A 15804-nucleotide genomic window follows, 5' to 3' on the forward strand; every position below is an offset into this window, starting at 1 on the left:
AGGCGACAGTCTTCTGGGACTCAGACGGGTTTATTCTGTTTGTTGTCCTCCGTCACAATGCAGTGATCTATGCTGGAGTGTATTGTGCCATCCTTAGGAAACTGAAGAAACAGCTTCAGCATGTTTGTAACCAAAAAAGTGCAAACAAGTCTGCACACCCCGAGAGGAGCTCGTAAAACTTCATTGGACTGTTCTTCCTCATCCTCCTTAAGACTGCATCTCACATCTTCCGATTTCCACCCATTTATCCATTTGGCCAAAGGATGCACTCCACAGAAAGCAATATGTAGATGATGATGAGGTTACTGGTGCGACGAGATGTTGGCTCTACTAGTAAAGTAATACCGTGCAGGCCACATAGGTCCTCCCAGCTATATGTTGAAAAATGGGATTTTGTAGCCAAAAGAATGGGGAATCAGATGGTGTATTGGAATCCTGAATAAATCCAACCTGCTTTCAGAAAAAAGTGTTGCATTACTTACAGAACACATCTTGTACAACTTACGGTCTCACTGTGAACTATTTATTAAGTATTAAAATGTGCAAATATAAAGGAGTGCAATTCCAAGAATGGCTTCTGTACTAGCTCATTACATATTGGTTGGTATTCCATCATCTTACATTTATGTTGCAATAAAATTTCAGAACAAATTATGTTATTTGTGCTATTCCATAGCTTTCTTCCGGAACAATAAACAAATCTTACTTCCAGCCTGTTACCATGACGAGTTAAGAGGATGTATTATTACTTATTGTGTGCACTGTTATGTCCTAACCTGTTACAACAAGTGGTGTGTTCAAGATAAACAATTTTGGGTGATGACAAAAAAAAAAAAAAAAAAATTAATAACAGCATCAGGGCATCACAAACTACAAACAAATGTGAATAAAAACAGGATATTGAAAAACTGATCTTCCACATCTCATGAGAGACCTGCATCTGTAATGGAAGACTATTTAATTATTACATGTTCAAATCCAAATCATTACTTTCACAACTTTGTCTCCCACACAACAGAGTAAACGACAAATGAATTCATAACTTTATATATTTTCCTCTAATCTGACCATCTGCGCTGTAAAATACACACTTGTAACTTCTCTGAGAGTAACAACTATTTTCATGTATGAGATATGGCAGTGGTGGTCAAGCATTAAGTATCACATGAACAGCTGGAAGATATGAAGAAGAAACAAAATGAAAATTATGAGGTACTCTCAAACAGAGTGATTTCGGACGGTTTTGTCATTATTTTGATTGTAACTTTCGTATATAATGTTAGATTAAATTGACTGTTATGGAAGTGGTAGGGTATATGTGTAACAAATACATAACCAGAAAGTGTATGTGTAGGTATATTTATCTGAGGCAGTTAAATAAAGTGTCCGAAGTCACCCCATGGATTGGGGTGATTTTGGACACACGTGTTCTTTAAATCTCTGTCCGAAGTTACAGTATATAGAGGGTGAATTCGGACAGTTACTGCCTTTTTTTTTAAATTCTACATGCTTTTTATTTGATTTTGGCGACATTTTACACATGGTGGGAGATTTTCCAGGTTTGCCTTGATATTGGAGAAAAACATCTTAACAGTAACACTGAGACTGTTTGTCAATTATTCACCTAGGGAAACAAATTATGCAAAATAAAAGTTTTGGAAAGCGATAAATGCATTCTTGTGCTTAAAATAACTGGTGCACGGACGTTAAAGTAAGTAACTCTTTGTTTCTATGCAGTGGCAAAGAGCAAATAAGCCATACTGTCCGCATTCACCCCAGTGTCCGAAATCACCCCGTTTGATGGGTGAAAAGATTTGGACAGAACATCATGTGTAGGGCAGTAGCCAAGTAAGCTACTTTTGTCCATGTTCTCAAACAATTTTACCTGCCATAAAAGTTTTATAGTGGACACTGGCTACAGAAGGACTTAATTAAATGTTAAGTTAACATATAAGATACTGCAATACAATGTTCTTCAAATCCTGTCCAGTTTGAAAACCAAAATAATACAAAAACACAACACCAGAAATTAACAAAGGCCTGCACTATTCTAAAAAATGCTATTTTTTGTTCAAAATTACAACTGAATGAGCGAAAATAATCTTGAAACTATTTTTTCTTTCTTCTGAAATTTAATATGACTAAGTATTTCTGGGACGGAGACAACTCTATACAAATTGTCTTTAAGGCATACTTTGACATAAAGGTTTGCACGTTATACTTTTTTTTTCCCAAATATATTCACCAACAGATTCATTCTCTATGAGCTATAAAAGGCACCAGATAATATACTTACTCTGTATATAATTCACCCATGATTGCAAATATTATAACACTTAGTACCACTAGAGTAACTTGATGACCTGCACCTATGAGGGCAGAGAATAACATAGGATGTGAGGCAGGGCGAAACACATCACCATGCACTTGTTTCCATCCATATTCATCTCCCAAATCACGTTCCTGAAACAAACCAATTTATAAAAGCAAAGTAACACTGCTTGCCATTTGGGCAACCATTTTGGAACAACATTCATCCCCGTTCTATTTAACCATTTGCCATTTTGGACAAACTGCTCATGTAATTCTTTAACTACAGAAAATACCACTGCACACTTATACTGGGTCATGGATAAAATCTGTTTGAGAAACATTCCGAATAATGATTTTATTGCAATATGATCCACAGCTGATAAAATTTTTGTATGAATCAATACTGCCAGTAACTGTCAACTTTTTGTTTACGAGGGTGGTTTGAAAATTTCTCGGAATCACCATGAGAGGTTAGCACTAGTGCAACGAGTTGTTCATGTTATATTCATTGGACTGTTGCCTGTAAAGATGTTTCACGTCAGTGCTCTTGGGAGAGAGCTGTGGCAGTAATGTGGCTCTGCTGTTGTTACCCATGTAGTGATTTGCAACAATGGGAAAAAAAAATATCATGATTCAATCACGGATTTACTTCGTATATTCAACTGTTGCAAACTGAACAAATGAACTTAAACTTGGTCGGGAGAGCTTAGATGATTCGCACAGTGGTCGGCCTTCAGATGTGTCACTACTCCAGAAGTCATTGCAAAAGTGCACAAAATGGTTATGTAGGATCATCGACTGAAAGTGCGTGAAATTGCTCAAGCTTGCCAGATGTAATCTGAAAAGGTATATCACATTTTAACTGAAGAATTAGAAACGAAAAAATTATCTGCAAGATGGGTGCCACAACTCTTGACGCTGGATCAAAAATGCATGAGAATGGATGTATCAGAACAATGTTTGGCTCATTTTAGGAGAAATGATCAATATTTTTTGCACCAGTTTGTTACCGCATATGAAACTTGGGTGCACTACTACACCCAAGAGACAAAACAGTCAAAGCAGTGGAAACATGCCGATTCTCCGCCACCAATGAAAGCAAAGACAATTCCTTGTGGGAAAGGTCATGGCATCAGCGTTCTGGGACGTGAAGGGGATTCTGTTTGTAGATTGTCTCCCCACTGGGCAAACAACTACTGGTGAATACTACGCTAACCTCCTGGACAAATTGCAACAAAAGAAATGTGAAAAAAGGCCAGGTTCAGCAAGGAAGAAAGTCATCTTCCATCAAGCCAATGCCCCGTGGCAAAATTGCACTAAGGTATGAATTGTTGCCACACCCGCCTTATTCACCTGATATGGCTCCGTCAGACTTCCATCTCTTCCCAAAACTGAAAATTTTTCTTGGTGGTGAAGATTCACTTCAAACAAAGAATTTATAGCTGGAGTTGACAACTATTTTGCAGGCCTGGAGGAAACTCATTTTTGAGATGGGATCAAGGCACTGGAACATTGTTGGATCAAGTCCATTAATGTACGATGAGACTAAATTGAAAAATAAAAAAGTTTCAGTGATGTAAGTACTTTTTTCTATACTGTTCCGAGAACTTTTCAAACCACCCTCATACTTTTTTTTTCTTTTTTTTTTTATCACAGTACAATTTTCATGCACCTAAATAAAATCAAAATTGACAATCTTGCAATCAATAATTATATTTAGGTACTTGAAAATAACCTAACCATCAAAATTATATGTTGGTACACATATAGTACACAGAAAGCATGGCAACTGGTGAAGAGCTGAACACATTAAACTAAGTGAAGTGGCACAGTCATTAAGATACTGGATTCTAATTCAGAAGGATAGAGGACCATATCCCTATCCCACCATTTCTCTACAATTTCTTTAGCAACTGCCACATGTTGTTGCCTTCTCATACTTGATCAATGGGGCAAGTGCACCATCTCTGATGATTCTATCATTGATGGGATGTTCAATGAACAGTCCACCAAGTGTGCTTTTGTAATTTCAAACTGATACCACAGATAAAAGATGATTCTAACTGAAGATGTCAGTGATATCAATTAGTGAATAGATAATTTAAATTTGGCAATTTTATTGAATTACAGCCATTTTAAGCATAAAGTTCTTTGGGGAAAAGGAACACTGTTGTCATCAATGGCTGAGTATATCTTTAGCAACTGCCTGACAATCTTGAAAGGTCTGTGCCCCTTTATGCTTTCTACACATTTCATTTTTAGACCTCTTCGTGCCCCTGTCATTCATTTCCAGAATTTTCAGCAGAGCAGCAATAAGAAGCTGCTTCATATGATTATACATGATACATAAATTATACATTTTTATAAGCTATTTTCATATGCTATAGCCAATAATGTTAAAAACAGAATAATTTCCTCTTATATGCACCACAGTAACCATTTCTCATGGAAATTTCTTTAGGTAACTCATCATCTTTTGACACTTTTGCATTTACGATTTAATCAAGAAACTGCATAGAAGACAGGTTCCAAAGCTTGTAAACTCTGTCTGCTAAAGTTGCCCATGGATGAGACAACTTTTTGGGTTTCTAGATGTGTCACTCTTTTACATGTACATAATATATGGTTGGCTTTTCAAAGTGTGTGTGAATTAATAATGCGATATTTCAAATATAATTTGTTTATTACATACAATGAGCTCCCAAGGTAATGCATTATTACTTAAAGATTAACAATACTTCATGACTAATAATAATTACGTTAGAGTATTCTACCTTCCATTCAACTGTGTTTCATAATGATGTCTTGTGAAACAAAGAATCAATTTCATATATAAATTTTTAATTCATATGTTAATATGTTGTACTGAGTAAGGCTACACAGTGGGTAAGAAATGGAATCTCAATTGGGAAGAGCTTCTTTTAATTCCAGTGCAGCTATCCTAACAGACTTCCCCTGAATCACTTCATGTGAATTGGAAGGGAATTCCTTAAACAGTCTGAACACTTGTTTCTCACAATGCCACTCACATGAGTTAAGGCCCAACAGACCACACAAACTCTCTAGATTTCTTCAACATTTGTCACATAAAAACACTGCAAAGGAAATTTTGAACATGGCTGCCTCTCAGCAACCATATATAAGTTTCAACAGAGAAATTATACAGCCAACCGACAGCAAATAATTAATTATTGACTTAGGTTTCAATACTTCAAAGAAAGTCTTTGTCAGAATGAAATCTTAACAACCCTATAAATACATAGAAAGATAAGTTTGACACAAACAATAACAAAGATGAAAATGTCATAACATAAAAGTGACTTATATAAAGTTACACAGCAAGCAGGCTATAGTCAGAATTATGAGCAGACTTGCTCAAGTCAAAAATTAAAAATGTTCCAGTGTTTGTACCAAACACCTTGCAATGAACAACCTCAGACTGATTGGCCCAAGGCTTACATTGCTGCCTCGAAAACAGGATACAAGTTGCACCACCTACTGAGCACGGACAGTGGCATAAGCCAGTTTGAGTCATTACAACAGAAATAATCAAATGAAACAATAGTTGTTGTTATAGGTTCTCTGTCTTGAGCTGACTGCAATATAATTAAAAGTAATTACACCAGATGCGTTTCGCTTTTATTTACAAAGCATCTTCTGTGGTATTGTTTCTTTACATAGTCTGCACCTTCCCCTCTTGCTAGCAGTTATTGGTGTTGACAGGCTTCATTCCACATCTGCAGTTTTTGGCATTTTGCATTAATTCCTGTGCTGCACTATTTATAATTGCCTTTCTTACTGATAATAAAGTCAATTATAAATAGTGCAGTGCAGGAATTAATGCAAAATACCAAAAACTGCAGATGTGAAATGAAGCCTGTCGACACCAACCACTGCTAGCAAGAGGGGAAGGTGTAGACTATGTAAAGAAACAATACCACAGAAAATGCTTTGTAAATAAAAGCGAAACGCATCTGGTGTAACGATTTTTAATTACATTGCAGTCAGCTCAAGACAGATAACCTATAATAATAGCTGTTAACAGCTGCTGCGAAGGTGGCCACACAAACAAATGTATTAAACAACAGTTAATTATAAAAAACAAAAATTCCAAGGATGAGAGCTTAACAAATTTTTGAAAGTAAAAATTAGTCAAGGAAATGAAGTATAACTGGAGCCATCTATTACGCTTTACAGAAATGACCATTACAGAAGTTACAGAACATTGTAGAATATTTAAACAAACAGCTTCACAGTAAAAAAAAAAAAAAAGTTTACAGGAATCATGATTTTGTAAGTAGTGGATTAAAGCCTTTGAAAAATATTTTTTTACGTAACTGTAACTGGTTGTTCAAGATGAGGCCATCGTTCTTAGAAATATGCTCAAAAATCTCCAGCTCTTTGAATATGTTGAGACTGCAACCTTTTTTTCTCTATGTAAAACAGAGAACTCTGAACTGTTTACAGGAGCAACTGTGGACTCGAGATTGTGAATAAACTAAAGTTTCCTTCATGCGTATAGTTTTTTGGACTGTGCAGCTGTTTGTGTAAATATTCTGTAATATCCTGTCTTTATATAATGGTCATTTCTGGAAAGCCTAATAGACAGCTCTCATTTCTACTTCATTTATTTGACTACTTTGTACTTTCAAAAATTCATTTTGTTTTTATAATTAACTGCTGTTTAATTTGATTATTCCTGTTGTAATGTCTCAAACTGACGTATGTCAATGTCCATGCCCAGCAGATGGCGTAACTTGTATTCTGTTTTCATGGAAGCAATATAAGCCACTGGGCCGAACAGTCTGATTTGTTCGTTACAAGGTACATGTACCAAATGCTGGAACATTCTTAATTTTCCGTTTTTAACTTCAGCAGGTCTGCTCATAATTTTGACTATCGCCTCCTTGCAATGTAACTTTATGTAAGTAACCATTACGTTGTAACGTTTTCATCTTTGTTAATGTTTCTGTCAAACTTTTTTTCTATGTATTTATATGGTTGTTAAAATTTCATTCTGACAAAGACAGCCTTAGAGGTGTCGAAACCTAGGTCAATTTATTAACTGGTTGACTATGTTATTTCTCTGTTGAATATTACAAAGGAAATTAATTTATTATTTTAAACAAACACCCATTGTATATTTAAGATTTCTGACAAGAAGTGATGTTATCAAAACTGAATGACATTCAGGCTTTTTTCCTTGAAACCCAATTTCAGAGCCAGCCACTGTGGCCAAGCGGTTCTAGGCGCTTCAGTCTGGAACCGCACTGCTGCTATGGTCGCGAGTTCGAATCCTGCCTAGGGCATGGATGTGTGTGATGTCCTTAGGTTTGTTAGGTTTAAGTAGTTCTAAGTCTAGGGGACTGATGACCTCAGATGTTAAGTCCCATAGTGCTTAGAGCCATTTGATTTGAACCCAGTTTCAGGGTTTCTTCCCACTTTTAAGGTTTCTTAACCACTATTTCCACAACACAAATTTATTTATTGAATTTCAGGTACCAGGTTTGCTTTAAGAAGGCTCTTGTATAGGATACTGGGGGAGAGCCATAATGATTTTGAGGACACTTTTTTTTCTTAATTTATGATGGCCACACAGCCACGCCTTAGTCACTTACAACTCAACCTACTGTCTTCTTTTGGAAAAGAGTTGCATAGGTGGACGGTTAACACAGTTTTAGCTCCATTCACAGAATATCTCCTAAGTCTGTGGGTTTAGTTTCAATACAGTAATTGCTTAACCTCAACACAAAAATGTCATCTTCCTTTTCCCCAAGGTTGCTACAAAATTTGAAAATCAACTACGAGATAATCAGTTGCTTGAAAAGACTATTATATAGCAATTTGGTAACTCTGACTTTCTAATACCTGCTGTAATGCTGTGCCCAACATTTAGCTGCTCCAGTGTATTTGTACTTATTTTGTTTTTCTAATGCCAGGATTTACCCATTTTTCAACAGCAGTGGCATTATATAGGATGTCTGAAAATGAATGTTGGGGTTTTTAGGCCTTGTGGCTTTGATTACACTCAACTTACAGTTATAGATAATACATCAAATGAAAGAGCAACTTGAACAGTTTTTCTAGGAAATATTCAATGTGAGCACCCTTTGTCACACAAAACACACCAAGTCAATAGACAAGTTGTTTCCAAACCTTGATCAGTGGGTTTGGAGTAATTACTGCAACAACCGTTCTAATCCTGTTTCATAAGTCAAGCGGATCAGCTCATAGCAGATGCCAGGCTGTCATCCGGCCCCTTCCAGCCAATCCAGCGGTCGGGTAAAAGATTGTCTAACCAATCATGTACTTAGTTATGCCAGTGAGGTGGCATGTAAACCATAGTCTGCAGACTTTAGAGCTTGTAATGACTGCAAATGATAAGGATGTATTTGTAAGTGTCTCCTTAAAAGTCTCCACACAGACGTAACTGCAATTGTTAATTCGCAATTAGTCTTCTGAACTAATTTCTTAGGAATACATGTGAAATACTCTATAAATTGTTTAACACATTCTTCAGTCACTCTCAGTCATCCCCTACTCTTCCTTTTGCACAAACAGCTGGTGTCTTCAAACTGATCATACCATCTAAAGATATTACCATCACCTGGAGGATTATAATGGAACTTAATACAAAAATCTATCTGTTCGTTAGTCTCCATCTTTGCTACTAGGCTTTCTAACGGAAGACACAGGTATACAGACAAAACTCTTAGAGTTGCTCTTTCATTTGATGTATTATTTGTAATTTTAAGTTGAATATAACAAATGCTATAAAGTCTTAGAACAACCGACATTCACTTTGAAACAAATGGTATATTGTACAATTGCTCAGATCTGAGAATGGATGAAACTGACTGACCTTTCTGATTGTCAACATGACATTCATTCAGACTGATCTTACGAACTGCAGTGAGAGAGAGAGAGAGAGAGAGAGAGAGAGAGAGATCAGAATGGATGCACATTGTAGTTTCTTCAGATTTAAGGTCATTATTTTGTCACAATGTTGCTGGAAATTCAGTATTTGCCCTTTGGGTGAAAGTTATCTTGAAAGTTCCCAATAATTTAGATAACACAGTTGAGGGGTAAGACAGCCATAACTCCGACTCCATTATCACAATTAAATGTACAAGCAATTTCAATGCTGTTGTAGTATTAAGGGTTACTTGGGTTGCATGAAATGTTAAGAACGGTAGGAAAATATTACTGCTCAGAAAGAAAAATAAGAAATTGTTTGTTCATTATTTATGCAGCCAGTAGAAAAATTTGCCTGAGTGAAACACTGTTCAAATCAAAATGAATTTTCAAATACAGAAACTTGTCTTCCAAGACGAGGATGGTATTACTACAATCCACATACTTACTGCATTGTAAGAGTAATCTAAAAAAACTTTAGGTTTGCACATAAGAATAATTTCACTATTTGAAAACAAAATAAAATCTAGGTGGACACTAAAGATATTGTTACAGTGTGTACCCTCAATAGTATGGTCACTAACTTCATCATACAAGGTGGTGTTGATTCCACTTCTTGCTATAATAATTGTTTGTTTCATGTATAAGTAACTCCGCCTGTATTTATAACACAAAAGTAATCTGCACAAAATTGTATAGCACATTACAATTACATTATAGTCTGTGTTTCAGGTCACAAATTATTAATTTGTAAACTGGTAACAGAATAGAAATCTAAAGGTCTGGGGCTCAATCCACATATGGTCTTCGGATTTTTTTCTGCCACTGACTGTTTTGTGCTACTCTGGCAATGATTTGCACATAAGAAAAATGCTGAAATGCAGCATGCATCAGGGTCCAAATTCAACTATAGGTCCCATTATAACTGAAGTTGCTCAAAGATAAAAGGAAAATGGAGGCATATAATCTTCAGAAGGACCACATCCAGTAAAACACTGGGGTATTCAAGTTGGGGGCAGTTTAATGTTTGTCTAACAGCGTCTTCAATTTTCCCAGAATAAATATATGTAATCTGTTGCTTTTTGAATAATTTCTCTTCTTGCAATTAGATGATAACCTCATATCACCAGGTATAAGGTAAAAAAAGATCAAAATACAATCACAGCTTTTACCGATTTAAAACCAACAGTTTTAACATATGTTCTCAAAAGTAATAGTGACTGCTCAGTAATGGTATACAGAATGCAGAAAATAAACAATTACATAGTTTCCAGGGAAAAAAATGAAAAGTCAAGTTTCATCTCAGAAGACAAGTTTGAGGCCACTCAAAGCAAGTTATAAAATTGGAAATATCTCTTAAAAACAGGATACTTTTAGATGCACACAATACATATCTCTCTTAATCTCAGAAAAGTAGGTATTATACAAAAGTGGAACACAGCACTGTTTACTCATGTCTTTTCTGCAGCAAACAGCTCATTTAAGGTGACACTGGCTTAACATATGATAACAACTGTTTACAAAGTATTAAGATATGAAAGCAGACCTTTGTATATCAAATGAAATATGCGTTCATCTCTAGTTCTATAATGTGTAGAACAAACATTTCTGAGTAAGTTAAGTAACAAAATGACTTAAAATAATGTTTCCTTACCATGTCATCAAGTTCCTCATCCTTACTGTAGCGAGCATAATCCTTGCGAAGTGTTCGCATAAGAATCATGGAAACAAGCCCAACCAAGAATATAACCATCATAAAGCTATTGAAAATGCTGAACCAGTGGATCTGTTAGTAAAGAAATAATTCAAGTATTAATAACAAGAAACAGAAAGTTTTATGATTTTATAAACTTCAGTAATCAAAGAAAGAAATGATAACTACTTTATTAAGAAGATACAGAAGCTATGCGACTTTAGTCAGAATGTTAACATTATTACATTCCACTAGCCTCCTTTACAAATCCTTTTACCAATACTTTGATTAGGGTGAGAAACAATTTTTTTACTCTATTACAAAAAATTCATATTTTTGGCCATCAGTCAGAATTGCACTGAAACAACTCATTCTACAAATAAAAGAGTAAAACATATTTATTATCAACTGTGACATATAAGATAAAAGGGAAAATCTCACAATGAATCAATTTTTAACAAGTATCAGCTAATGTGCTGCAGAAAAAGACAACCTTCTTGTTTATGGGCAGTTAAATTATTGGAGGATATTTTGTAAAATTACACAACCAGATATTCATGAAATTATTCCACTGCTATTAACTTACACGATGCTGGAAAAAGTTGGGATCCAAATACTTGTCAAATCTATCTTCAAATTTTATTGAAGACTTTTTCCATATAACTTCATATGTAAATGGAATCTTTGCACCCTCAACAAGTTTAACTTTATTTTCAGATGTAAGATTCACATCTACAATCTGTTTCCCATTGTAGCCAATTTCAAATTTCTTGTGCGTCCATATGTAGTAGTTAGTTCCACTTTCAGTTTCTTCCACTTCACCCACAATGCCTGCAAAAAAGGTACAGATTATTGATTTAAAAAGTGACCACAAACTATTGGAAGACAAACCACATTAATACACCTTCTGAAATTGATAATTTTCATTTTTTATTAGAAATTTCTGCATGTAGCAGTTCAATTTTTTTCCTTACAAATACCTTCAGGGAAAAAGAAAAGTTTGATAATAGTGGGTCTTTAAAAAATCTGGACAACATTTAAAAAAAAAGGTCCTTACACAATTATCATGCCAACCGTATTCATAACTTTACTTCTTAGTGGAGCATACACTGGGATGGACATTGATGATATGCTCAAACTGTATACTGTAGTGTGGATTACTAACTGTGACACCTGAGAACACCTCTCAAGCTACCTGTAATAAACAGGTTTGCAGAGATGTGGATTTGAATGTTAATCATTATTCAGAACATATTTTTTGTCTCAAAACTGTTCACGATGACAATATGCAAAATTACAGTCCCTGTTTAATGACAGCCACAACAATAATGACATTAACAGATCCCATTAATAAACAAATAAAAAATTAATATCTTGATTTAATTTTAAATTTACAATTCCTCTAACAGGAGGATGAGTCAGTTTTGAAAAATCTAATAAAGAATAATGCAGGGACAGAAAACCCATTCAGAACCTAGGAAAAGTGAACAAAATGGATGTGAAGTAATGATACTCATTAAAAGTTTCAAGTGATGATCAAGGGTATTATTTTTGATATTTTTATCCCACTGCCAATAAATACCACTACAGTAACGGACAATGCCAACATGTAGGAGAAGCATCAGTTGAGAAGGGAGAGAGACAGGTTTATAGCCTAGCATGGATGTTATTCAATCCATACATTTAACAAGCTATTCTCACAAATGAAGGATTTCAGTAAGCTTTGAATGAAGACCCAGTATTTATTTTGGTGGCTTTCTCCTATAACAACAAGATGACAAGAACATAAAAGCAGCTATCTCACTAGATATTACCAATGACATGATGACTTGAAGGGATAAAGTAAATGTTCCAACACAGATTTCAGGGACAATTCTTAAGTAACCTTATGAAATAATTCTTAAGTAACCTTATGAAATCAATTACTCTACACATCTAATTTCACATTGTCTCAATTATTGCCATATTCTAGATATACAGCTAAGAACTTTACAGAAATAAAGTCAAGAAAAAAGTTTAAGAACCTAATTGAAGGTCAACTGCAGGTGTCTGTTTTCATCAAGTACCAATCCATTAACTGTAAACAAATATGATTCTAAGGCAACTGTTTTCTCAAAAAAAAACTTAATACAGTGAAGGAAGGTTGTGTAATCTGCACGTAATGCTGCATTGGAACTTATAAATGAGGGCAGGTTATAAATAACTACAATAAGCTTATAAGATCCCAACACAGATTCCTGTGGAACAATTACCTACATCAAGTCTTTCTTTAACTACACAAACACTTTGCTTGCAGTTCATCAGATATCATTTTATAAGTTTTAGACAGTTGTCTCCAATATAATAAAAGTACAAACTGTCAAGTACTTCCTATACATTCTACACCATCAAAGACCTTGCTTAGTTTACAAAATGTAACATGAGAAAATCTACTTTAACAGTATAGTTAACTAAAGCGTCTATAATATCAACAGTAGGAACTGTTTCATAAAATCATTTTGTTATCTACTTATTATTCTTAGACTTTCACTATAAACACTAACTGTAAAGGCCACCATTTAACGTTTTCTGGGAATGCTGAAGTTTGAAGGAGAGTCTTCATCTCCTTTTTCATGTATCTGAAGCACCTTACGCTAAGAGCATACCCACGACCTGGGGTAGGGACTGAGGACAACTCACGCTAGCCTCACAGTCAATGTTGAAATAGGTGAGACTTCACAACAAATGGCACATTACACCAAGTTCTGTTCTGGCCTCTTGCCTTCTTCAAATTGACACAGCATTGAAACATCTCTGTTTGGTGTGTGTGTGTGTGGGGGGGGGGGGGGGGGGGGCGGGGGGGGGATACGATCTTGTCCTTGCCAATTCTTGTTCTCTTGAATACACGACTACTTATGCAATACATTAAAAAGTGCTAACATAATATTTTAAAGGATACATGAAACATTAGAAAGTAAACAATACAGTAGAACCTCACAAATCCAATCTCTGATGGTCTGACTCCCTGTCTAGTCCAACCATCCCATTTCCAGTGTTCATTTGCATATGCAGTTGCTGCTACATTCACACCAGGACTTGTCCATGACTCATAATCTGCAATATGGAATCAGCAGGTAGTTGCTTGTTGCTAGGTGCAATAGTTCAATCAGTTTTAATACCTGTTTCTAACTTGAGCAATATGTGTTCCTGTGCATGCACCAATTAAATATATGCTGTACAATCAGATGTTTAGCGCAGTGACATAAGTGAGTGGATCAGTAGTAGTTGGTCATAACTCAAAATGTTCAATTACTGGATGAAGAAATTGAAGTTGATAATACTCAGAGCCTAATCAATTGGAGTAGAGGGACAGCTAAAAATGATCACTTCCCCTTTGAAGAGGATGCTCAAATGGTTGAATATTAAATTTTCTTTGCCATATTACTACAATGAATAAAAAACAGAATGCCATCTACAATTCATGTATCTGATAATCCAGATGGCAAACATACATTGAAACATAAACAGTTATAAAATCTGCATTGGGTCAGAAACTGGTGCACTGTCAATGGTTGGTTGCAGTGAGCACAGACTGGTGAAGGCATCTCCACTTAACAGATGATGGTGACTGAAATGACAATGCTCTATGTGCAGCCGAGCTAAAAGCATCTCCTCGTGACGAGAGAGGTGAGAGGAAGTCATCCAAGTTATCGGGAGGTGTTTAATTTCCCAGAGTTCTGTTACCATATAGAAAAGACCATTGTTCATGCCAGAGGGACACAATATTCCTAAGTACAGTAATACAGATACAAGTTGAATGGACAGAACAGCTAAAAGGCCTAGATAGACTGCAACCTTGGCAGCAGCATCAACAGCTCCATTCCCCAACATTCCAACATGAGCAGGGACCCACATAAACATTACGTTTGCATTAAGTGGAGAAAATTTGTGGATGCATTGTACAAAGGATGGTATGTGTATTGTACACAAAGGCTCTGGAGGCCACTAACTGAACCAGAACTTAATACACAATTGATAAGCCTGTGTCTTCGGATGTACTGGGTGGCCTGACAGAGGACAGAAAGCTCCGCAGTAAAAATCAAGCACTGGTCTACAAGCCGGTATCCAAGATGTTTGTTGTCAATGGCAAAGGCACATCTGACATCAAGGGCCATCTTAGAACCATCAGTGTAGAAGAAGGTGATGTTTCCAAGTTGCATGCAAAGTCTGAGAAACTTACAGCAATAGGTCAAATCTGGAGAAGTGTCCTTGGGAAGCGAACTAAGTCTGAGATCGGTGCAGACATCTGCATAAAGCCGAGGTAGAGAAGGGCTCTCACCTATCGGGAACATGGCAGGTAACGTAACATTAAGCTTCCAAAGCAGTATACAAATGCAAACTCCGGGAGGCAACAGAGTAGATGCGCTTACCCTTTATTGGTAGTCAAGTGAGTGATCGAAAAAGGGCACATAAGATGGACAGTTGGGCATAGAGAACAGGCAGCACGCGTATAGGCTGAGGAGAACATCATGCCAGTATGAAAGTGATAGTTTGTCAGTGTCTGCAGACATTCATAACTGGGATAGTGTAGAAAGCTCCAGAGGCCGAACTTATGCCTCTACATTGGATTCTGTTGAGACTGTGTAAAATAGACGGTCGTGCAGATGCATGAACAAGACACCCAGAGTCCATGTTTGATCGGACAACGGATTGGTACAAGCAGAAGAGAATTTTCCAATCCACTCCCTATGAAGCAATGTTTAAAACACACAGGGTATTTAGAGACCAGGTACAGCATGCTGCCAGATAAGATATGTGGGAGGACTAACAGTGTTTCCTATTGAGTGTGAGCAGCAAGAATTTCAGTGTTCTGACAAATGGAAGAGCAACAGGGCCACGATGTA

General features: G+C 36.1%; 1 protein-coding gene across 1 annotated transcript in view; it reads right to left on the reverse strand.

The window, feature by feature from the left end:
• The window catches only part of LOC124595827 (transmembrane 9 superfamily member 3), a 111263-nt gene that overhangs the window by 72730 nt on the left and 22729 nt on the right, over positions 1-15804 (reverse strand). Inside the window, exons 4-6 of the mRNA XM_047134725.1 lie at positions 11508-11752; positions 10883-11014; positions 2297-2463 (exon numbers count right to left, since the gene is read on the reverse strand). Of these exons, the coding sequence (XP_046990681.1) occupies positions 2297-2463; positions 10883-11014; positions 11508-11752 (544 nt within the window). The remainder of the gene's footprint in view (positions 1-2296; positions 2464-10882; positions 11015-11507; positions 11753-15804) is intronic.

Source organism: Schistocerca americana, chromosome 2, assembly GCF_021461395.2.
Source record: "Schistocerca americana isolate TAMUIC-IGC-003095 chromosome 2, iqSchAmer2.1, whole genome shotgun sequence".
NCBI classification, from domain to species: domain Eukaryota; kingdom Metazoa; phylum Arthropoda; class Insecta; order Orthoptera; family Acrididae; genus Schistocerca; species Schistocerca americana.